This window comes from Erigeron canadensis, chromosome 7 (genome assembly GCF_010389155.1).
Source record: "Erigeron canadensis isolate Cc75 chromosome 7, C_canadensis_v1, whole genome shotgun sequence".
Classification (NCBI taxonomy): Eukaryota; Viridiplantae; Streptophyta; class Magnoliopsida; order Asterales; family Asteraceae; genus Erigeron; species Erigeron canadensis.
In genome coordinates, this window is record NC_057767.1 from 29649191 (window position 1) to 29673191 (window position 24001).

The 24001-nt window shown below is 32.8% G+C and overlaps 2 protein-coding genes and 1 long non-coding RNA gene across 3 annotated transcripts; all 3 read left to right on the top strand.

Moving 5' to 3' along the window:
• Positions 1-633: 633 nt before the first annotated feature.
• On the top strand, positions 634-2587 carry LOC122608001 (F-box protein CPR1-like). Its single transcript, XM_043781081.1, has 3 exons — positions 634-737; positions 1096-2174; positions 2265-2587. Exons 2-3 carry the CDS (start codon positions 1107-1109, stop codon positions 2310-2312), a joined length of 1116 nt encoding a protein of 371 aa, XP_043637016.1. The 5' UTR covers positions 634-737; positions 1096-1106; the 3' UTR covers positions 2313-2587.
• A 265-nt stretch (positions 2588-2852) lies between these two features.
• On the top strand, positions 2853-5520 carry LOC122608748. The gene is made up of 4 exons (XR_006325317.1): positions 2853-3126; positions 3221-4161; positions 4554-4645; positions 4950-5520. It is a non-coding gene; the product is annotated as an uncharacterized LOC122608748 (long non-coding RNA).
• Positions 5521-12656: 7136 nt separating this feature from the next.
• LOC122608278 (beta-caryophyllene synthase-like) lies at positions 12657-16316 on the top strand. The gene is made up of 8 exons (XM_043781364.1): positions 12657-12712; positions 12831-13085; positions 13204-13477; positions 14466-14847; positions 14986-15204; positions 15325-15463; positions 15560-15808; positions 15920-16316. Exons 2-8 carry the CDS (start codon positions 12834-12836, stop codon positions 16211-16213), a joined length of 1809 nt encoding a protein of 602 aa, XP_043637299.1. The 5' UTR covers positions 12657-12712; positions 12831-12833; the 3' UTR covers positions 16214-16316.
• The last annotated feature ends 7685 nt before the right edge of the window (positions 16317-24001 follow it).

A 24001-nucleotide genomic window follows, 5' to 3' on the forward strand; every position in this document is an offset into this window, starting at 1 on the left:
CACAAGTAATTAGCTCCACGACATTTGATGCAATAAAAACTTATGAATTAAAGAATGAGAGAATAAGTGCAATTTAATTTTTAATGATAAATTTGAATTATTCAATATATTTGAGTGATATGTTACATATTTCAGTGCAATATTTAATAATGTATTTGGGTACATATGATATATTTTACTTAATAATGACATATTTGATATTTGAGAGTATTAGAAATGACATATATGATATTTCAAAATTTAATTGGACAAATGTGATATTTTATGAATTAAAAGTAACATATATGAAATTTTCCCAATTTTAATATAATAAAAAGAATTATAAATATCAATACTATAAGTCAATCTGTGTCAATACTATAAGTCAACCCGTGCATCCCAGCATTAATACTCGTTAATTAATTATATACAAGATAATATAATCGAATCACGATAGAGGATTTCAATACAAGTGAAAATTAATACCAAAAGTTCAAAACTTAATCCAACAAATCTAACATTAAAGAAATTAAAAAAAAGTATTATAAACCGAAATAATTATCAGCAGACGTGGTACCGGAAATAATTATAAACCAAGGAAAATTAAAATTTAAAAAAAAATAAAAAAATTCAAAAGGGGGCAAAATTTAAAAACATTAAAGATAAATCCAGTTGAGCAACGGAGCTCAACGGATGCTCAAGCACATCATAGGGAGGTTTTTTTTTTTTCCAGCCGTCCAATTAATTTTCTCAATCAGGTGAATTATTATTATTTACTTAATTGGTTCTAGTCGGTTAATTTCAAAACATAAATCAAACATTATTATAATTATAATTATAATTATAGCTATAATTTTGATGATTAATATTGTTTTGCTTTAGTTGTTGGTATATTAATCGATTTTTCTGATTTCTTTTTCGTTTCCAAGACTTTGGCCCCCAAAAATTGCTCATCAGATCGTTGTGTGACATGTTTCCTGTTTCGATTTTTAAAGATTTAAGCTTTTTTACCGTTTGTCAATTTGTACGAACTTTTTAGTTACATTGAGCATATATATTGTATTGTATAGATATATATAATTTATATATCATCTTTTTTTTTTTTATTATTCCTAGCACGCGTGGCAATGGCAATGCTTCAAGTAGACATATACGAGCAGATACTAATAAGATTAGGCGTTGAGGATCTTATCTGTTGCAAGAGTGTTTGTAAGTCATGGCACTTTTTGATCTCCAGTAACCGTTTTATTAAAGATCATCTCAAACATAGTTACAACGATGATTGCAATAATACTCAGATTGAACATCGGCGAGTTGCTATAACCGGGTTATCAGCCTCCCTCTTTCAGTTAGAAATTGGTTCCTGGTATTTTAGTTTTCGTCATCGTTTTCATCTTCTTGGCTCTTCAAATGGATTGGTATGCATTTCTATTCATAATGCTCAATTGTTTGTAGTCAACCCTTTAACTAGAGAGGTTAGAAAACTGAGAAAGCACAATTTATGTAACAAGCTCCGGGCGGAATGTGAAGGGAAACCAGTTTTATGTTTCGGTTTTGGCTATGATTCATCCATAGATGATTACAAAGTTGTAGTCGGTTTCATGAAAAGTAAGTATGTGACATGCTTTCACGTCCTAACCTTGAAATCCAATGCTTGGACACTTGTTGGAGACGTGAACTATTGTTATCTTAGAAGCGTTGGTGTCTTGTGCAACGGGGCACTTCATTGGGTCATGAAGGATCCAAATGAGAATAAAGTAATTCTCTCTTTTGATTTATCTCGAGAGAAATTTAAACAAATCCCCCAACCAGATGATGATATGGTATATCAATCTTATATCCGTGCCCCTTGCTCGATTATAAGCTTGGGGATCATTGACGAATGTCTATGCATATTTGATCAATACCTGCTTCCCCAAAAGATTTGGAAAATGAATCATTACAATGTAAAGCAATCTTGGACAAGCGTGACACATGATTGGCAGATGAAGAATGATTTTGTGCACTGTTTGAGTGGATTATTGAAGCATGATGTTCTATGCGACAAATCCTTGTGTCATGAGATACAATTGTGCAGGACTCAGGATATCATCGGTGCCCCGATATATGTGCAGAGTCTTGTATCTCCACGTATTCAAAGTCATGCCAAACAAAAGAGAAAGAAGCAGCCAATGAATAACAAGAGGACTGTTAAGGTGTGCTCCAATTATGATGTTATATTTGAATTCTAGCATAAATTAATCTAATTATCGGATAATCACTCACTGGCATGCCCAATTTCTCAGATACTTAAGGGAGATATTACAGTTCATAGACCGACTCTTGAGGTTTGATAATGGTGGAGATCTCAAGTTGAGCCTTTGTTTATCATTTGGGACCATGATTTAAGATCCATGACTCTGTTGGTCTATCTTTTTATAATTATATTTGGTTGTTGTTAATGTTTTGCTTTCTTGAGTTTAATCATGTTGTAAGCTGTTACTTGGTATTTATCTTTTTATGGTTTATTTGGTTATTGTTGATTTTATGGTATTTACTTTGTACTTCTATTGTGCTTCTGTGGTTTTAGTATATAAATTAGTCGTGAATAAAATTTACCTTTTTAGTATTCTTTATGCTCTTAATTTAATGTTTCTTTTCCTTTTTCAATTTTTATCTATATTTTGATTACTTTTATTATTTTGCATATTAAATCTATTCCAAGTGAGTGGGTGAGTCGTTTACAAACTATTTCCAGTTTATTTTCTTCTTTTGCTATTGCTTGTTTACAGCATTAAAGTCTTATGATACACTATTTTCCCCTCAGTTTGCTTTAAAAGTCGTATGCCCGTGGAATTTTGTTTTTAGGCACTATATACATTAAGCATGTAGCTGACTGTTGTTCATTTTGTTGTCGATTTATTGATAGATGAGAGTTTTTCGCTAAGGTTTTCCTCCTTGTTGTCTCTCTTTCCAAACCTATAGTTTCTTCATTGTTGACAAGTATATGGGCAATGTTCATACACTAGTACTGAACCACTTCCTTCAAGACGCTTCTGCAAGTACTGATCCTGTTGAAGGGTGCAAACTCATAAGAAAAGATAAAGCAGCTCTAACTTTACTGCTTGGCTATGTTCCGACTTTGAAGAAAGCACACACATGATTCATGTAAAATGAGAATCGGAATTTTGATAAATAATGTTTATCATTCTTTTTTATAATTTAGGTTGTATAACAGCTTGTGTTCTTTTTTTCAATGCAGTCGTCCTATGGATTTATTCACTGCTTCGATTACAGATCAATCGCACTTGCAATTTTGTATCTAAATGGAAGGCATTTGTAAGTGGTATCATTAGAGCTGTATATAACCTCAAAGGTAAACTCTTCTCAGTTTTATTACCAGGTTTGGACCACCTATTGAAGTTAATTGGGCGTATGCCACTGGGTAGAGGGAGGATACATATCAGGTTGGTTTATGTGATGCTTATTTTTCGCTTTAAATAATATGCATTTGAAGGCTAGGCATTGAATGTTGCTTATTATTGTCATCCATATGTAATATAGTCTTATAACATACCTGTATTTTTATAGGTCACTTTAACATATATGTTGGTGACGTTAGATTTGAGGTTACAGATGCAATGCTGTTTACATGCTTTTCTGCCAATGCTAGTTATTCGTGAATAAACACCCTCTATCTCGCGCACACACACACATATGCACCCACTTATCTCTCTATCTATCCTTCCTCTCATGTTGTATTTTTCCGTGTATCTATAGTTAAATCTAGCTTTGTTATATTAGGTTTAATGATTTGTGTGTTGTGTCTAATTATCTTCTTGTTGTATTATAAGGAAAAATGGGTTGGTTCGGTTATGGGTCAGCACTGTGGGTAATATTTTAAAAACAGGTTAGTTGGGTCAAGGCCTAATTAGAAAAGGTCAATGAAAAATGAAAGAGAAGCAAGATGCTGAAATTAAGGAAATGAAAGAAAACCAAGAGTTTAAACACTTGGATATTGTTTAATGCTTCAAGTTCTGTTTTAGTGATTGAAATTAAGATTGTCTTCAAATGCATGCTGATATTGTTGATCACCACATGGTTTCAGATTGCCAACGATTCATTCAGTGCGATATTCACCATCCTGATGCAAATGCTACTGCTTCTTATGGAAGTCAAATGAGAACTATCATCCAAGTTGAGGTATGCTTAATTTTAATAATTGGTGTATAGTCGAGTTGAGTAGGGTCATTAAGATGGCTTGAAATACGTCAGATTTCTGCCTTTACTTGATCGTTGTCTCATCTTGTATTGGGCAATACAATTATACAAGTATATTGAGAAATGCCCTAGTGTTGAATTGGGTGTATGAAAGTAATACGTGGTTAATTGAGTTTAGTTTCATTAAGACAACATTACTTGCTTAAGTAACGGAAAAGGCTATAAACAGTGTCTTATTCTGAATCTTAGCATATATATTTATATATCACCCTTTGTCCAAATAACCAAACCCTAATCCCTAAATCCCCAACTCACTCGACCAAATATTGTGTATGTATTAACTGCCCTAATTTACTCCTCTCAACGGCTTTTAGATCTGCTGCTGGTTGGATACATTTTTTAGGGGTTCGTCTTCATCTTTTCCGTTGATCAATAATCAACATTGAACTCGCTAGCTACAGCACAGGTTATCTACTTCATGCTTCTTCAGTTGCTTCTTATTTTTTTTTTTTTTAGTTCTTGTATTACCTAAAGATAAAAGAACCCTAGTTTTCTATTAATTTTTATGTATTACTTGATTATAGAAACATTTGGGGTGTTTTTATTTGATTGCCGTGTCTATCTTTCTTTTTACTATTCCTTATCTTAAGTTTTTCATAATGCTTTGTTGTTTTATGTATTCTTTACATGAATTCTTTGCATTCTATTTGAAATTACAAAATTGCTGTTTTTATCTCAGTTTTGTTTGGTTTCGTATTATTGTTTTGTAGCAAATACACCTTGCAATTGAATCTTGATCGAAATCTTTAGATGGTTCATGGTTCATTTTCTTCAACTGGTGTCATTTGTGGATTTTATATACACCACATCCAACAACTGAACCCAATCCGTTTGGGGAGGTAAGATGTAGACACTAGACAATATGCCTCTACCCAAAGGTATGGATTTTATATATATTTGTAGGATTTTAAATGTTGTTTCAAGTTTTATTTCTGGTAGTAAAATGCTTTGGGTGATTGGGTCTTGCTATGGCAAGTCACAGAGGTATGATGCATACATTAGGACAGGTAAGGATATGCCACTGTGAGTCTTAATAATGGATTTATGCTTTTTTGCACAGGTAAAAAGTATAGATAGCAATTTATAGCAAATTTTATCCTTTAATACTGTTAGCAATATAGAAGCTTATTCGCTATTTGGAGCCTCAGCTTATGTCATAATAGGACAAGATTAACATTTTTGACTTAGCTTTAGAGGAGTTATGAAGAGTACAAAAATAAAATTTTGGCATGCTTATGATACCTTGTCATTGCTATGTAATATGAAAGAAAATGTTTACTGTCATGGATCATCATTGGATAGTCGATCAATTGCAACTCACAATTAAGCTATTATTTGCTGATATAGTGTTAAATGATTTGGATATTTCCAAAGTGGGTATATAAATGTGAATGTATAACAAATTTTCTAATTGTACCTAAAGCTTCAGCATTATGGCCAATTATCGGTTACTTGCGTCTTTTACCAGGTTCTCTTTCTTACCAGTTCTTTGAGTCTATGGTTGACAAGCTTGGACCCTTCTTTTGTATAAAAAACAAATCACTTTTGTTTCAGTTACTAGTATATAAATGACACAAAAGATATATATGAGTTCTTATTCAGGTATAATCTAATGTCTAAGTAAGCAGAGCATAGAAGCCAATGGCAGGTAGTTTTTTTGTTTTTTTTTGACAGATGTGGATCGAATATCACAACAGATGGTCTAGACTTGTTGTCTTAACCGGGTCCACTCTAAAAAGCCCCCTCGCCCAATACCTAGTAGGAGGAAAAACCCCCTAATAGTCCGCCCCAAAGGCACGATAAACATATTAGGGAAAAACCTTGGTCCCTTAGACTCGAACCTGGGTCTCCCCAAATCCAAGCCCTCACAGAGAGACTTGCTATACCGCTGGGCTATTAACCCGTTGGCAATAGCAGATAGTTAAAAGCTTGTTTATAGCTACTGCATAGGAAAAGTTTGGCCATCAAGCGCTATCATCATTTGATGCGAAAGATCTGAGTAACGAGATTAGGTCATGACAATCTGATGTATAGGCAACTAGTACATAGAAGCAAATTGCAACTACTTGAAAGCTTATTTACCTGGAAACACATATATTTACTTTATGATTATAATTGGGCCCCCTTGGTATGTTAATTCTCTAGCGTAGTACTATCCCCCCCACTTATGAATATAATATAACACATTCATACATTACCCCATAAGCACTTGATTATAGCTGACTGTATAGTCTGATTTGGAACCTGTTTCAAGAGTTGGGCCAACCCGTCAAAGTTTTGTTATTTAGTCGTATGTATATCTAATCTGTGGCTTATTCTTATGATTTTTATTACACACTATTGCCTTATGTCTTTTTATCAAGATCACAACAGACCAATTGTGGGGCATTTTAGCATGGATGCATTTGCTATTAATAGTGACACGCTAACCTTTCCTCCAATCTATTAGCAACGATCGAATGAGAAAACCCTGGAAGGTCAACCTCTGATGCTTAGCTGCAATGAGAGAGGAGGTCAGATTTTGTGGACTGTCTGCCTTTCATTAAAATCGTAAATTTGCATTTTAAAGGTAGATCGATGGGGAGTTGACAAGTATTTCTCTATAGTGTTTTAGAACTCCAATACATTCCCCTGGTGTGCAAATGTGAAATTATAACTTTGAACTAAACTGATATGAGAAGTGCTAACTTTTTAACCTTAATGTGAAGAGTATAGCGCCAAATCTTTAGCTGTTGTTCTGTAAGGAAAATAGAGTACTCATGGTAGCTCCATAGTCCATAATCTAATGTAGTTGGGTCTTGATAACAAGTTATTATAATGAGGCTACAACACAGGAAATCTTATCAATCGTGTGTATAAGATTTCTACTCATCGTTAACTTGCTTATTTCATGTTCGTCTCTTCAACGAAGCATCTAGGGGTGAGCTTGGGTCGGTCTTGGCCCAAAACCGAAACCCGGATCTAGTGTTTTGGTTTTTCATTTTTTAATACGTGTTCATGGCCGTAGGATTTTCCAATTAGCACAGGGAATATTATAGGAATTCTAAGGACTGTTGGCTGTTATGGGTTTACTAGGGGTTTCCAAACATGACCTATGATCTATGCAACTAGGTAGCGCGTATATCGTTGACTCTGCATAAAGAAAGACATTTTACGAGTTATAGATGGGAATATATACTATGGTTTCACTTGAGGCTTCTAAACAGAAGCTATGCTCCTTGCAATTCTGTAGTAAGTATATGCTTGTTTGTGCATATAAAAAGACTATGAATTATACTAATGGGAAATTGGGAATGCATAAAGGTGATATTGGTCTAAAGAGTGGATATTTGTCTCGAGTCCTTTAGCCATTGTAGCTTAAGCAAACACTATATGAAGCTCGCTTCTTGGTAGGGGGAGGAGGATTAAACTTGCTTTGGTTAATTAATAGTTGATTAGCTAGAAAAAGACTTGAAATGTTACATCCTCTAATATGCGGCCATCTTTTTTTTCTCTTATCTAATGAATGTTGAGTTGCGAGAATAATCAAACATATTTACAGACATCCGTAGTTCTTTCATAAAAATACTATCTAATTATTAAAAACATTGTATAAACATTTCATATAGATACTCCACTACATGCTTAAACCTTAAGCAAGACTAGACTTGGGCGAACCCAACGAAGACAAGTGGCGCATACATGGGTATTTGTGCGCCGCATTGCCAAAATATGTCTGTGTGGCCTACAATTAGTGTCACATGCGACACAAATAAGTGTGATGTGAGATACGCAGGCTCTAGAGCAACCAAACTTGTTTATAGCGATTACATTTTCAACTATACTGTTATGACATACGGGTAAAGATTAGTTACAACCAAGTTACATTTCAAACTTAACTGTTAGCTAGTAGCCTAGTATAAAACATGTTTATTTTTCTAGATTCATCACTACCTTTCATTTAATGTAATAATAAAATTCACAAGAAAACATGTTATCTTTTTTTGTTATATAAAAGCTCATACTGTTCAGTAAGTGTTACTAGTTGGTAACATTCCTAATTCCCTACAATACTAATTCGGTTCTATTTGTACCGAGTTTGGTACTTATTGATGTTTTCTTCGGCTTTTTGTTTCAGCTCCATATTCTATTCGAGAGTTCGGTATTCTCCTTTTAGTTCGGTAGTGCGTCCATACAATACTGGTTCAGTTCGATAGTTAGTTCAGTTCTTGTTTAAGATTAAAATTCTTTAAAGAGGTAAAAGTTATGGGGTTTTGACCCTTAGATACCAAAGGTCAAAATTTAAAAACAATATTTGAATCTTAACTTTTGATTTTAATATAAAGGTCAAGTATTAGAATTAAAATATTTAGGGATCAGATCAAATCATCATTTCCAGAAATAAACTATCTCGTCTTAGGCAACAAGCGAAGTACTCAATAGGGATGATTCGGTTGCTATAATTAATTAGTAATTCCTTTGTATAAATAGAGACGTGGTTTCATATATTATATATATATTAATCAATCAAAAATAAATCATTAAAACATTATTATTTTGTTTCAATCATTCACATCTAGATCTTTCAACTTTACGTATAAAATTATTTTCAACTTCAAAGGATTATATCATCCTCTTGTTATCTGCTTTTATAACAAGGTTTAATATTTTCCGTTACACACCATTGAAATTTTGTTACTTCCACCAATGATTACATGTTTGGATTCTTAGTTCCGTTGGAACTACATAATGGCCAAGGGTAGCCGCGACTACTACTTAATGTCTATAAAACTCTATACTTTTTAATATTATTTTTTTAAATATTATTTTTATGTATTGTAATTTAGTTCAATGCTAATTCACCATCCAAACAAGCATACACTTAAAATCTCATATAACCCACCCCAGCTCAACATAAATCCATACTGCCAATCTCATATAACCCACCCCAGCTCAACATAAATCCATACTGCCAATTCAGTACACACAATACCAGTACACCAGTCATGGACTCATGGTGCAAGATTCAAGAAATCACCATTTGATTGGTGATATAAATAATATTATTGTTTTGCTGCGTTTCTATCTCTATTGGGCTTTTAATTTCTAATTGGGCTGATACGTTGGGCTTCTAGTTATTAGTTCCTGAGTCCTGACTTCCTTCAGTCGGGGCATAAACCATTTGTAACGAACAAAGCAGTATCATGAAAACAGAAAACCAATAGAAGCTCCAAAAATACTAGTACTAAATACAATACTGAGAAACATTAGAACTCTTCCAGGAGGCCCAATCCAAAGAATTTCACTTTGCTCTTTGCTCTTTGCTCTTTCTTTGATCCAAAAATATAGCCACTACATATTTACATGCGCTGCCACCAAAAACTGTTAAGGTTGTAGTGACAGTGTGACACAACTCAAAAGTGTGACACAACTCAAAAGTGTCACTAATTGTCATGAAGCAGTTAGTGACATAACAAAAAAATGCCACTAAACAACTTGAAAACTATAGTGACACACTAAAAAGTGCCATTAAAACCCTTTAGTGGCAGCGTTTTTAGTGACACATTTTTTTTTTGCCATCCATTACCTGATGGTGCTTTAGTGACACTTTTCACTCTTACTAAAACAAGTTCCAAATACTCAAATCAAATCGCATATATTTAAATTAAAAAATCGTCTTTTTTAAACAAATTGAACAGAATAACCATAACTCCGTCTTATTTGATATAGAATATATGTATGCTTAGGTAACAAAGTGATTACATATATGGGTGATAAGTTATCACTGATAACGAAGGAATGGCTTAATTTGAGAGAGTAAATTGATATCAAATCTTTATTTTTCATTCTACTCGAAACCTTAATTCATAATGATTTATATATATATATATATACATATTTTTCATTTGATAATTTTCATAACATATATATATATACATATATATTTGCATTTGGACAATTTTTATGTTTAATGTAATGAAACTATGTGGTAACTTTTATTTCTAGTAATGTGTTAGTTTTATATAAATGTTAGTTATTTTAGTAGTTTGTATGTGTTTTTTATATAAATATTAGTTGTTTAAGTAGTTTGTATGTGTTTTTTATATAAATATTAGTTGTTTAATTAGTTTGTATGTGTTAGTTTTATATAAATGTTAAAGGTATAAAAAAAAAGTTAAGGAAACTAGAAGGGTTAAAATGAAAATAAAAATAATTAAACAAATAAAAATTAAAAAAAAAGGAACAAGGAGGCAGGGGAACCCCCCATTTTGCAAGGAACTCCACATGACATGTTTTAAGGTTAAAAGGAACCCCTCACTCCTATTAGCCTTATGGGAGCAGGTTGTGGGTCCCATTTCCCACGTGAGAAGATGAATTTCATTGGTTAAAATGGGTTAGAAAGATTTTTAGGTAAGCTAAGCTTTCCTACGTAGCTCAAACCCATGTGAACTTACCTATTTAATTGCCGTTAAAATGATACATAAATAATTTTTAATCATTTTAGTTGTTTATCCGTGATACATAAATAAATTTTAATCGTTTTAGTTGTTTATCCGTTATATAAATAGGCATAGGTACAAACGTGGATATTATCTAGTCGATGGCATATATCTTCCGTGGTCTACGTTTGTTAAGGCGTACAAATATCCTACCGATCCAAAAGAAATAAAAGCGTGACATATTGTTAAACAAATAAAAGCGTGACAAAATTGTTAATTAATTTGTTTACATTAACTAAAAATGTGAACAAATGCAATATTTTTTGTAATGAAGATTAAAAGAAAAAAAGGTCTTGGTCATTTGAATTACGGATGTTACACTTACACCAATTAAGAAAAAGCTACTATATCTTATGGGTCATATTAACTATAGCTTTTAACTCTAAAAATCATGGTTAAGGCATAGCTATATTAAACCTGACAGTTATTTTTTTACGCATAGTGTTTTAATTTGTAGTAATTAGCAAAATTTCCATCTCTTTTCATTTATAAACGAGTATGGTATCCGCGCAATGCGACGGCAGTGGTGGGGAAAGCTGTATAGTGGTGTCGGTGATGCTGCTATTAGTAGTGGTGGCGATGTCAAGTGGTGTAGGTTAATATAATTGTGATAGTGGAAAATTTAGAAGATAAGAGTTTAAAGTATTTATTATTAAAATTAAGATTTAGAGTGAATTATAATTTATTAAAGACAAAACATAAAAAGTCAATAGTAATTCTGGTAATTCAAAGGTTGAATTATCTAAAATAAAAAGAGAGCATTTGCTTTATAAGAAGGTAAAGATTAAACATTACGAAGTATAAAACTGACATTGTTATTAGGGCCAATAAGTTGGAAAGGCTTGAATCATTACCTTTTACGGAAACATCTAAATTTCACTTTTGAAGTTTTTTCCATTTAACTGTGAATACCTTTACTTGTATTATAAAATACTCTATAGTTAATAAGAGTTATATCAATCAAAATTATATTTAGAACTCAATCCATTTATATATTTTATATCAATTAAAACATAAAAAATCAACCTTAAGGATTCGAGGTTAAAGGAAAAGAAGAAAAAGTTTATAAGTTGAAGAAAGCTCTTTAATTTACGGGCTTAAACAAGCACCGCGAGTATGGTATAGCCGAATTAATGGTTATTTCAAAGAGAAAAGTTTTGATCTAAACAAGAGTGAGCCAACCTTGTATGTGAAAAATCAAGGTAAAAACTAGGGGTGAGTATGGGTCGGTTTGAGTCAGTTTTTGCTTAAAATCGAAACTCAAACCGATCCATTCGGTTTTTGTTCGGTTCGGTTTGTCGGTTTTTCAGTTTGACTTCTGTTTGTGTTTTGTTTTTTTTTATAAATTTGGATAAGAATTTTTGAAGACATTGGTGAAAAGCAAATTGAGCCAACAACAATTTTTTTAACAGTATTTCAGCAATAGCAATCGCAAAGAAATTGGTAAATCACAGTCACACAAAGCATATTGTTTTGAAACATCATTTCAATAGAGAAGCAATTGAAGACAAAGAAGTGAATCTCAAGTTTTGTGGAACACATGAGAAACTAACAGATATTTTTACAAAAGCACTTTCATAAGAAAAAAATTAGAAGCTCAAAAAACAACTGGCCGGGAGTTCAACCAAAACACATTACGGAGAGAATATGAACCTAATTTGTTTTGTCATAAAGAAACAACTATTTTTCACATATTTTGCTACGAGAAGATCAACAATGGCATGCAATTTTACTTACTACAAACTTAATCAATAAACATGTGGTGAATGTAATTCATCCATGGTAGACTACATCACCTTATTGACAAAGTTAAAACATGTTATAAATGTTGTACTATGACGATATGTTAGATTATATTTTGTCAATTTGAGATGGTATGTATTTTGGCCTATAAATGGATGCATAGCAAGAACAACAAATAAGCAAGTCTATCAAGTTTCAAAACAAGTTTTACATACATCAACTTTTATATATTTGGAATATTACTTTCATTTGTAAGACTATCACTTTTTTATCCAAATTTTAATCTCCAAGTTTTATTCAATGAAGTGTCATTTTGTTTTAAGTATTTCCCCATAATATTTCCAACAAATTGTAAGTTCTATTGTGTAGGTGATGATGATTCTGGCTAGTTCAACGGTTATTCCATCCAACCAACGATTTTCGTTTCGACCTGCCGGCCAAATGCATGACGGGTTCAACCCACCTCCTACTGACAGTTCCTGGTCTGTCCGATCCGACCACAAATACAGTGTTAGTAATTATCAGAGAATAACAAACATGTCTTCTGAAGAAGTGCAAGTTATCCGTCCCCCCGCCAACTTTTCTCCCAGCATTTGGGAAGATCAGTTTGTTTTCTACCACCAGGTACATACGTACCTTAACTATTATGTACTCGATCGTAGTAATATATATAGCGAATGCATGCTCGAATGTTCTTAATTAGGGTAAGCTTTATATATATGCATGAATGAATGAATTGAAGCGAGGAGAAGAAGCCGAGATGGAACGCATAATTGGAGACTTGAAAGAAAAAGTGCGGAAAGATTTGATAGTAGCTTTGGATGCTCCTGTCGAACATTCGAATCTCTTAAAGACTATTGATGCAATTCAACGTCTTAACCTAACCTACTCCTTTGAGGAAGAAATTACCCAAGTGTTGCAATATATATATGATAGATATGGTGATAAATGGAATGGTTGTAACCCTGCTCTTTGGTTTCGACTCATGCGTCAGCAAGGTTTTAATGTTTCATGTGGTGAGTATATATATATATATATATATATATAGCTAGGTTTTAGGTAAAATAAAACAAGTATTAAACTAAAACAAATAAAACAATAGGTTTCTCTTCACTGAAAATCACCGTGCATCATGAAAATCATCGTGTATCAATTGCTTCGTGAATCTTCGTGCATCAATTTAACCATGATCTAAGGGTCAAGATCTTGTGTTATTTGTTTTACTTTAATACTTATTTTACAATACTTAACCCATATATATATATATATATATATATACTTATACGGCTGGCATATAAAAATACGAGTGATCAGAGGCGGCTCAAGCTGCTAGAGGGCCTAGAGAAACCTTTTAAATAGAAGCCTTTTCTTCACAAGCGAAAAATCGATCATTAAAAAGAATGACTTAATCGAGATAACAATATTAATTACCTTTTAGTGATTTAATTATAACTTATTCTACTACGACAATAAATATGAGCAAAATGAAAAGTATGCATATGTTATATAAAATTCATCATTTAATTAGCCTTTAAACTTTATAGTTTAGATTTGTGAGCGTGAATATTATAAATATAGTTATATAAGAAAATTCTCTACTCATACTTAATCATGTTCATGATATATCATATTTGTACCTACAAATTATAACATATCATCAAATTCACTTGTTAATAAACCAGTCATTAGAACAAGTCGATCATTAGATCACTTAATGACTTAAATTGAATAATAACCTAACTTAAATGATCTGTTTTAAATAATTTTTTGCACACTTATCAATGTAAGACAAATGGTAACGTAGGTATAATCTACAAATTTTTGCAATCATTTCTGTAGATAGGTTCAAAGAGAAAAACACATACGTAAACATACAAATTTGGGGTCTTTCAAACTTAGGGGCCTAAATCTCTTGCTTTACCTGTCTTACCCTCGAGCCACTACTGCGAGTAATATACTATTAACCGCAAAAAGCGCGCTAACCATTCTTTCGATGATTGACAGATATTTTTGATGACTATATGGATGAAAATGGAGGTTTCAAGGAATCCTTAGTAAAGGATGTTCAAGGCATGCTTGAGTTGTATGAGGCGGCGTTTATGAGGCTGGAAGGGGAAATTGTACTAGACGATGCTCTCGCATTTACAAGATCACATCTCGAAATTATAGCAAAGGATGCTCTTTTTAGCAACCCTACTATTTCTATCCAAATTAAGGAAGCACTAAAACTACCACTACAAAAGAAGTTACCAATACTTGAGGCCTTGTTCTACATTCCTTTTTATGAACAACAAGAATCTCATGACAAGAATTTACTTAAACTTGCCAAATATGGGTTCAACTTGATTCAGTCATTACACAAAAAGGAGCTTAGCCAACTTTCCATGTATATACATTCAAAAATCTCCCTCTTAAGTTTATCAAGCATTAGCTCGATCGAGTAGTATTATTGTATTAATACTTATATTTTTTCAATATCAAATACGAGTACTTATAAATTTGCGTTAACATGGCATGCATATAGGTGGTGGAAAGGTTTTGATGTCCCAAAAAATCTACCTTATGCACGAGATAGATTGGTTGAAACCTTCTTCTGGGCAGTTGCTGTGTGCTATGATCCAAAATTTTCACAAGCTCGAATTTTCTTAACAAAAGTAATTGTACTAATAACTTTTGTAGATGATACTTATGACGCTTATGGTACTTACGAAGAACTCAAGATCTTTACCGAGGCATTTGAAAGGTAGATCAGATCTATGTGTACAAACATGCATGTAGTTAATTAGATAAATGAAAACGTACACTAGTTATCTCAATTAAGCTCTATAATAATAATAATTCATGATGATTTAATCACGTACAGGTGGTCAATTACATGTTTAGATATTCTTCCGGGCTACATGAAACTGATATACAAAGGGCTAATGGACGCGTACAAAGAAATGGAAGAATCCATCGAAAATGAGGGGAAAGAAGATCTTATTAACTGTGCCAAAGAGTTTGTAGGTTTCAAAAAAAAAAAAAAAAACCTTTTGTCATGAAACTAATACTACTATGCAGATAGATAGAATCATGGGATATTTTTCATGTATGTGCAGACTAAAGATTTTATTAGAGGTCTCATGTTGGAAGCAAAATGTGTAAATGAGGGGTACATGCCAACAGTAGAAGAGCATGCAGCAATTGGATTCAAGACGGGCGGTGGTGACTGGCTTATAGCGTCCTGTTTTCTTGGCATGGGAGACGCACTCTCAAAGGAGGCAATCAAATGGGGTGTTACTAAACAACCTATTTTTGATTGTGTATCTATAATTGCCAGAATCCAGAACGATATCGCTGGCCATAAGGTACGTGCATCCTCTTTTTTTATAATTATGTTACCGGCCTACGTACATATATATATATATATATCGATTTAGTGTTGTTCCTATACAAATTAAAATCAATGAAAACTACAGAAGGAGCAACAACGAAATCATTTTCCATCGAGTGTTGAATGTTACATGAGGCAATATGATGTGACGGAGGAGTATGCGTGCGAAATGTTGCACAAGAAAGTAGAAGATGTGTGGAAAGAATTAAACCGAGAGTCACTCATGTATAAAGATATTCCTAGGCCTGTTTTAATGGTGGCTGTGAACTTTGCACGGCTAGTGGAAACTCTATATAGAAATGACAAGGATAACTTCACACATGCGGAAGGACTCAAAGATCAAATCAAGTCCTTGTTTATTGATGCTATGAGTATATGAATATCAGGTCTTCAATTCTCTTCATGTTGTGCGCGCATCGTTTGGCACACTCAAAGTTAAAGTTACTTGTCGTCTTCTTTAAATAAAATCTTTGATTATATATGTATGTACACTTCTAAACTTGCTCTTGTTGAAAGAATAATCTTATTCTCACATTTACATTCTTATTAATGGTTCTTAATTAGCATAATATATATAGTAGGAGCGTTAAAAAGTTAATAGGTTGAAGTGTATATACATGCATGAAGACTGAGGGGCTGATAATAATTCTTTATAAACTCAATTAGTCTACTAAGACATCATTCAAAATAATTTTCCTTTTTTTTTTTTGTTTATATCTATTAATTCTAAATATCTTAACATTGACCTCACATTTACATTCTTATAATGGTTCTTAATTAGCATAATATATACAGGAGCGTTAAGAAGTTAAAAGGTTGAAGTGTATATACATGCATGAAGACTGAGGGGCTGATAATAATTCTTTATAAACTCAATTAGTCTGCTAAGACATCATTCAAAATAATTTTCTTTTTTTTTTTTGTTTATATCTATTAATTCTACATATCTTAACATTGACCAGACGAATACCCGCGCAATGCGGCGGTGTAGGCGGCGGGGTGGCGGTGACGACTTGTAGGGGCAACGGCGGCGAGTAGAATAGATAGATAATTGGTGAAAAGTTGTAGCTTGATTAATATATGGACTAGTTAATTTCGCTATTGATACAGATCTACACTTTACTATATATATTGCAGCCATCATAAGGTTACTTTCAGAGAAGAACAAGAACCAGGGCAGTTTGTTTAACTAGCTAGGGTCAAACTTTTCTATAGCATAACCTTTGTAAAATTTTCCCAACATGTTAGTATTTGTGCATGTTGACAAAATGTCATCACAAGTTCACATTATCTTGCATTTTGATTTCATGATTTATCTAATCTAGGAATTTAACTAATATTGCCGTGTGGTAGATATATATAATGCTGAAACGAGACCTTTCCCATTTGATTAGAAGATATGATTGATCAAAATATGAGCAAACTCATAAACTTTTTATACAAGGGATGTCATCTCTTAAAATTATTATTTTTCATTTAAGTATTAACTTTCTTGATATGCAGAATCTTGAAAATATAGGAAAATTTTTTCGAAACGGGCGTATTTCAAGGGTGTTTTGTCAAACAAGTTTTGAAAAAAAAGAATTTATAGAACCAGTCAAACCGGTATTTGAAATACCGGATTCAAAATTTCTAGTCAAATCCGGTATTTGAAATACTGGTTTCAAAAAGAAACTTTGAATCCGGTATTTCAAATACCGGACTCACCCTTTGATGTGACAGTGAACAGTGGATGGTGCAGGTGGTACAGTGGGGGTACAGCAGCAGTCTTTGACCATGCTCAATAATAGCATAAAGATCTGAAGCACACCACCAAAAGGGTACTTCTTACATATGAAAGCATCATATAAGGGGAAAAACAAAAATGAAAGACAAGTTTATGTTTGACATAAACACAGCCATTACTTCCATCTTACTCCTGTGATAGATGAAAACTACAGAACACAGCCAAACATATAGCCATTGAAAGCATGCTTCAACAGAGCATATCATATATCAGGAGTGTTGGTCCGTTTCAGTTGACCTTTTCCGTTGCTAAAAGCATTCGAGTTCTATAGCTCATACAAACATGTATTTCTTATTTTTCATAGATAACATAGGTCACAAGATAGCTAAAAACGATGTATATACCTATACAAACTGTACCCCCACTGTACCACCTGCACCCCCACTGTACCACCTGCACCATCCACTGTTCACTATCACATCAAAGGGTGAGTCCGGTATTTGAAATACCGGATTCAAAGTTTCTTTTTGAAACCGGTATTTCAAATACCGGATTTGACTAGAAATTTTGAATCCGGTATTTCAAATACCGGTTTGACTGGTTCTATAAAATTTTTTTTTTCAAAACTTGTTTGACAAAACACCCTTGAAATACGTCCGTTTCGAAAAAATTTTCAAAATATAGGTGAGATATAGCATAGTAAAGGTATTGTAGCTATAACTGTTGGATAGAATTGACCTCATGCGGCCTTTAAAAAGTTATATTAACCTTCTTGGTTCTTCTCCACCTCCACATGCCGAGGATCAAGACTGTGAGTCGGGATTTACGTTAACGCAACGTTAAAAAAAAATAAAAATAAAAAGATTTACGCAAATGTACTATTCCACCCGGCCCGTAAAGCTACTTGGAAGTATAGGCGATTAAAAAGAGTTTTGAGTCAAAATGGGTCACCTTTTAAATTAGGTTGGGTTTTATTTTTTTCCATTTAATTAATATGCCCAAACTGGAGTTTTACTATTAGTTACTAAAATGAAGCAGGACTCCCTCCTATTAAGTTATTCACAAAACAATCAAAAAATAATTTTCATGTAAAGAACAATAATCGGTTGGGCTTGATTTAAAAAGTTTTTAAAGATTCTCATAAAAAAAAAAGTTTCTCAAAATAACTTTACTATATATATATATTAATCAACAGTCAAATGAATTTTTTAATAAGTATCAAGATAGGAAATGTTTAATGTGCTTAACATGAAGGTCTAAAGATATGCCTAATAAGAATTGACACGTGACAATTTTTAATTTCTTAGAAGTTGATAGATTGGAATTTGATTCCATTTCATATCTTATTTGGTTGACCAAATGGAATTCAGATTCATAAGTATAGCTTGTTTGGTTTGTAAAGAAAACGAATTGAAATCTTTTGAATATTATCATATCAAGGAATTTAAGATTCCTTAGACAATTTGGATATAATGTTTTGAATTCAAATGGAATTCAAGACTCTTTGAAGGTTCTTGGTTCGCAAAATCTTATGAAATTTCCTGGAAGAGTTAAATGTATGTATCGTCCCTCTAGTTTACACACAACATCACTTTTCTTCCCTGAACTTCAATATCATCCGTTGTCGTTCTTTATAGACGGATAAAGGTCAAGGTACATTCTTTATTAGTATATACTATCGAGTTTTACACATAACTTCATACTAAAAGACCTGGGTTTTTTCTTCTTCCATTGAACTGGTCAGCAATTGCATGCCTCCATTCTTCGGGGGAAAAAAAAAATGGCACATCAAAGGATTGCTTCTATTATATACGGTTATTCACAAATCATTTGGTTTACATTGTAATCTAGACACACCTATATATACGGTTGGTGCTCCGATATGTTGCCTCCAATACCGTTCGTCCAATGTCTATGGGTGTTGGGTTTTTTTTTTTTTTCCAAATAACACCGACCCCCTTTACGTAAAATCTAATTGACCGTATTTACAATTTGACCTTTAGACTCTACCAATTAATACAAATCTTTTCTTAAGAACAACAACTTGAGACTAAATTAGTATTAGAAGTAGAGTTTGACGTGATATTAAAGTAGGTAGGATCAGTAGATGTTTTTCTTAGTAGAGTTTGGCATGAATGCATGATACAAAAGTAAGTGGAACTAAAGTTGACTGGGCACTAATGGGCCAAAGTGGTGTGGTTAGGACTTAGTAGTCGTACCTTGTTTTTGTACTTTGGGCTTATGGAGGTGTTTTGGGCTGGGCCATATTCGAGAGAGTTTGGGTTTAATATATTTTTTGTTTGTCTCTAGGCTCTCGTGTAAATTGTACATAAACAACGACAATAATACATCAATGATAAATATATCACAAATTTTCTTGTCTTTTACAAATGAAACTTTGTTTATTTTTTTTTTACAGGACAAAATAGAAAAGACTGATGTATTAATAACCATAATTCCTGCTTATTGATCATAATGATATGATTTACTATCCATTCAAATACCCCATTGAGACTTATCATTCACATTGTCTATTTTGGATACATAATGGCTCCAAACATATAACTTGTATAGTTCTATATAGTATAATTTCCATCAAATGCTTCATTAGTCCCACTCCACTCTTTCCTCGCATTTTTTAATCTTCAGTACTTAATGTTGGCACTTGCTTTATACTCGTATCATTTCCTACATGATTTTAGTGGCAAGCCCATTTAAATTCACATATTGCCTTCTTCTGAATTTTTAAATACATCTACTTTTCTGCCGTATTGAATTTTCTTTTAAGCGTCCAATTAAGCTTTTTTATGGCATGAAATGACCTTTTGAAAGGTTAAGTAAAATACAGTATCATATTTAAATTTTAGCAGTAGTTATTAACTTATTATCACTTATCAGACACCGAAAAAAGGGAGAGGTTTCGGCCAACAAGTCATAACATGTATGTAAATTTTTGATACAGCTCAAAACAGGCCCACTTGACCCAAATGCCTTATGGCCCGATTTTATTATGACCCACTTTCGACCAATTAATTTGACAGATATGACTAATTACCTGAAATCGCCACATTTAAGCTTTACCATACACTTTAAAATCGATGTAAAACACAAATAGTTACATTCGCTTTGTCTACATATGCTACATTTGAACTTCTACGGAAGGAGCCCATAAAGTTACTAAACAATTTGTGATAAACATAATTAAATGTTGCAATTATCATGAGACCAAGATAGTGTGTACCTCATTAATTTTAAAAAGGCATCTACTGATGAGTACCTCATTAATCTAAACAAGAGAAAAGGCTCAAAGTGTCTTTTATGTAGCTGCTTTTTCTTTGCTTGATTCCCACTACCTTAGTGTACATATTATGATAATCCTATTAGATTGCATCTTTGAAAATCTTAAATTCTATATATGCTATCTGCATCCTTTTTTCTATATTGCATATTCAAATTCTGTCATTTCACTCCCTATATCACTCCTTTGTCAACCCTTCGAGGCCTCAACGTAGTCTCTATACATACGCGATGTTTTGTGAACTTCGTTCAAGTACAAGAAACGATTGCAATGGAACAAAGGTTGCAGGGACTTGCAGATTTCTACCACAAAGGTCTGAGCTATCACCTATTAAATACATTAAACATATTGTTGAGAAAATGATAGCAATTAAACATTTTATTGCTTCACGAAAAAGTAGAACTTCCACAAAGGTTACTTCTTCTGGGACACCAAAACAACCCGCGGCAGCTACAATTGATTCTCAAAGAGCAGAAGCAATCCATGACTGCATTGAGTTCATAAATTCCTCTTCTTCCTTAACTAGGTCGAATTCTGTGTCATGTTAAATTATTGGCGTAATGTTGGATTTCATGTCATAATGTGGGTGTTTTGTTATTTATATTTCATACCCCTAATAGAGTAGTAGTGTATTTTTGTTGTTACAAATTACAAAAGTGAGCTGTTTATGGATTACAAATCCAATTTAACTACTTGATATTAAAGTTTTTTACTGTTATTTTGAATCCAAAAATTAAGAGAATAATAAATGATGTCATCGAAGAGCTCTTTGTGTCTCTAATAGCCAAATGTTGTCTTCATTACGATATTAAGCCAATTTCTAATTGGGGCCCAAAACTTTACTTTTTAACTGAAGCCCAAAACTTAGGTTTTGTTCGCATGTTCTTGACTTTGACTCTTTGAGTATGATTTCCGAATATAACTGAATAATAATCATGATTTTGAACACCGGATCAGACTGACCTGACCAACTCGTCTGTGTTACATATCAAATGGGAGAACATAACCCAAAAAACTAATTTAATGGGTAAGAGCCTATTTGGTATATAAACCCAAAAAACTAACATGAATCTTCCAACCCTTAAAAAAATCATATTAACCCCTCCTACATCAATTAATTTACATTCACCACCACCCTACTACTACTGTCACCGTCGCACATCGCCGTTGTCGCCAAACATTTGTTGTCACCATCATCACTGTCTCATCGTGCGGGTGTCCGTCTCATTTACATATAAAGCCTTTTAGATAGCCAATAAAAAATAAAAATTTGATGAATATGCGCAGGCACTAATTTCGAACTTTTGATGGTATATTAGCCACTTAGGCAAACATCAACCTTTACCAAATTATTTTTGTGGATGTTACTACAACATAAATATATATGTTCTCAAACAGATATATGTACAATATAGGAGACCGGTTTTTTTTTGTCCGATCTGACTGGTGGACCGATTGAAACCCTCCATTTGATCGGTTTAATGTCCGGTTTGGTTTTAAAAACGTTGATAATAATAGCCAAAAGGAATTTATTGGAGAGAATGAGATATAATTTTGTTTTCAGCTGCATTATTTAGTAATCTACTTTCTTTTAGAAAACAAGTTGTATTAATCAAAATCAGACAAGGAGCCAAAATCAAGAGTTTACATCCTAAGGTTACATCAAATAATTCAGATTATCCTGTCATAAAGGCAAACTAATTAATCATTCTTGTAATAACAATTAATCCAAAAAAAAGATTGAGATACAATACTATGAAAAATTTCAATGCTCGGCTCAGTTCCCCTTTTAAAAATAACTTCATTTTGATGTTTTCCATAAGGCAGCCCATATTTGTACCACTTAAATTTATAAGTGTATCACACTGTATAAATAATATAACAGACAGTACAAGTATTTGATGCACAATAGTGGTAGATTAATCAAAAAGTGTGGTACAATTATCATTTCTCTTTCCATAAGGCCCACCACCCACTTTTGAAACACTACCATAAATCTGAATGGAAAATCAAGAAAGGGCGTATAACAATACTAGTGTATAACACAAGGCCTTAAGGGCGGCCCTCGTCCTTCCAACATCAAGCATACAATCAATCGTTTGAAGCATACCCAAAACCATGTACGTCTTAATGTTCAGCGAATGGTGATAATGAAATGTTGGAAGTGGGAATTAAATGAAAATAGTTTTATTTTGGTTATATAAAATGTGTAAGGTTTTAAAAATAATAAACTTCAAAAAAAATTGAAAAAAAATAAGTTATTTTTTTTCGAACATGGGTGGACGACGACCATCTCGACGAGGGTGCTACCAGTGACGTCATGATCGATGAGATGCACGAAAAGCTCACGAAGAGCGTTGCTAGGATCGGCTTAATACAATGTGGGAAGGTTACTGGATAGTGGTAATTTTTGTCTACTTAATTAGTGAGCAGGGTGAGTGACAGACCTGAGCTACAAAAAGTACGCGACAGAAAATTTTGGCGTCTATCAAAACTAGAGATGAGCATGTTTCGAATCTACAGTGGTAATTTACAAATTTTGGATGATCAATATAACTAAACTATTGTTTTATATATGGTGAAAGAAGTATGCTTTATCCAGATGTGGAAAAACTGAATATGAAAATAAAACTTACGGTAATATTTTTAATAGAGTGTTTGGGTGGTTGTGTGAAGAAAAAAGAGATACAACAGTTTATGGTAATTCCTGTCTAGTTAGCAAGCAGGGTCGGTCCTGGTTATGGGCATCCAAAGAAAAATGTTTTATCTAGTTGTGAAAATTTTGAATACGGAAATAAAATTTACGGTAATATTTTTAATGGAATTTTTTGGATTGTTTGTGTGAGGAAAAAAAGAGATAAGTAGTTTTCCTTTGTAAGTTATTTTTTAAAAGCCCCTTATAAGTTATAACAATCTAAAATTATATATCGGTCCTGATAGTATTATGCGTGTCTTTTTGTAAAAATGGTATGCAGCTCTTGACTAGCACATTGGACTAGCTCATATATTTTCGATTTCAATTAAATGGTTGCTTAGTTTACGACTTTATTCTTTTCTTTTCTTTTTTTTTTTAATTTTGAAAAGTTTTTACGTTTAAATTTCGGATGTTTTTTTGATAATGAGATTCTAAAAACTCAGTTGGT

Bases quoted from the DNA above. Each gene is read 5' to 3' on its own strand.
- LOC122608001 (XM_043781081.1), top strand. From the start codon at position 1,107: ATGGCAATGCTTCAAGTAGACATATACGAGCAGATACTAATAAGATTA. The intron at 2,175-2,264 runs GTGTGCTCCAAT...CCAATTTCTCAG, and splicing joins ATAACAAGAGGACTGTTAAG to ATACTTAAGGGAGATATTAC.
- LOC122608278 (XM_043781364.1), top strand. From the start codon at position 12,834: ATGATGATTCTGGCTAGTTCAACGGTTATTCCATCCAACCAACGATTT. The intron at 14,848-14,985 runs GTATATACATTC...GCATGCATATAG, and splicing joins GAGCTTAGCCAACTTTCCAT to GTGGTGGAAAGGTTTTGATG. The intron at 15,464-15,559 runs GTAGGTTTCAAA...ATGTATGTGCAG, and splicing joins TTAACTGTGCCAAAGAGTTT to ACTAAAGATTTTATTAGAGG.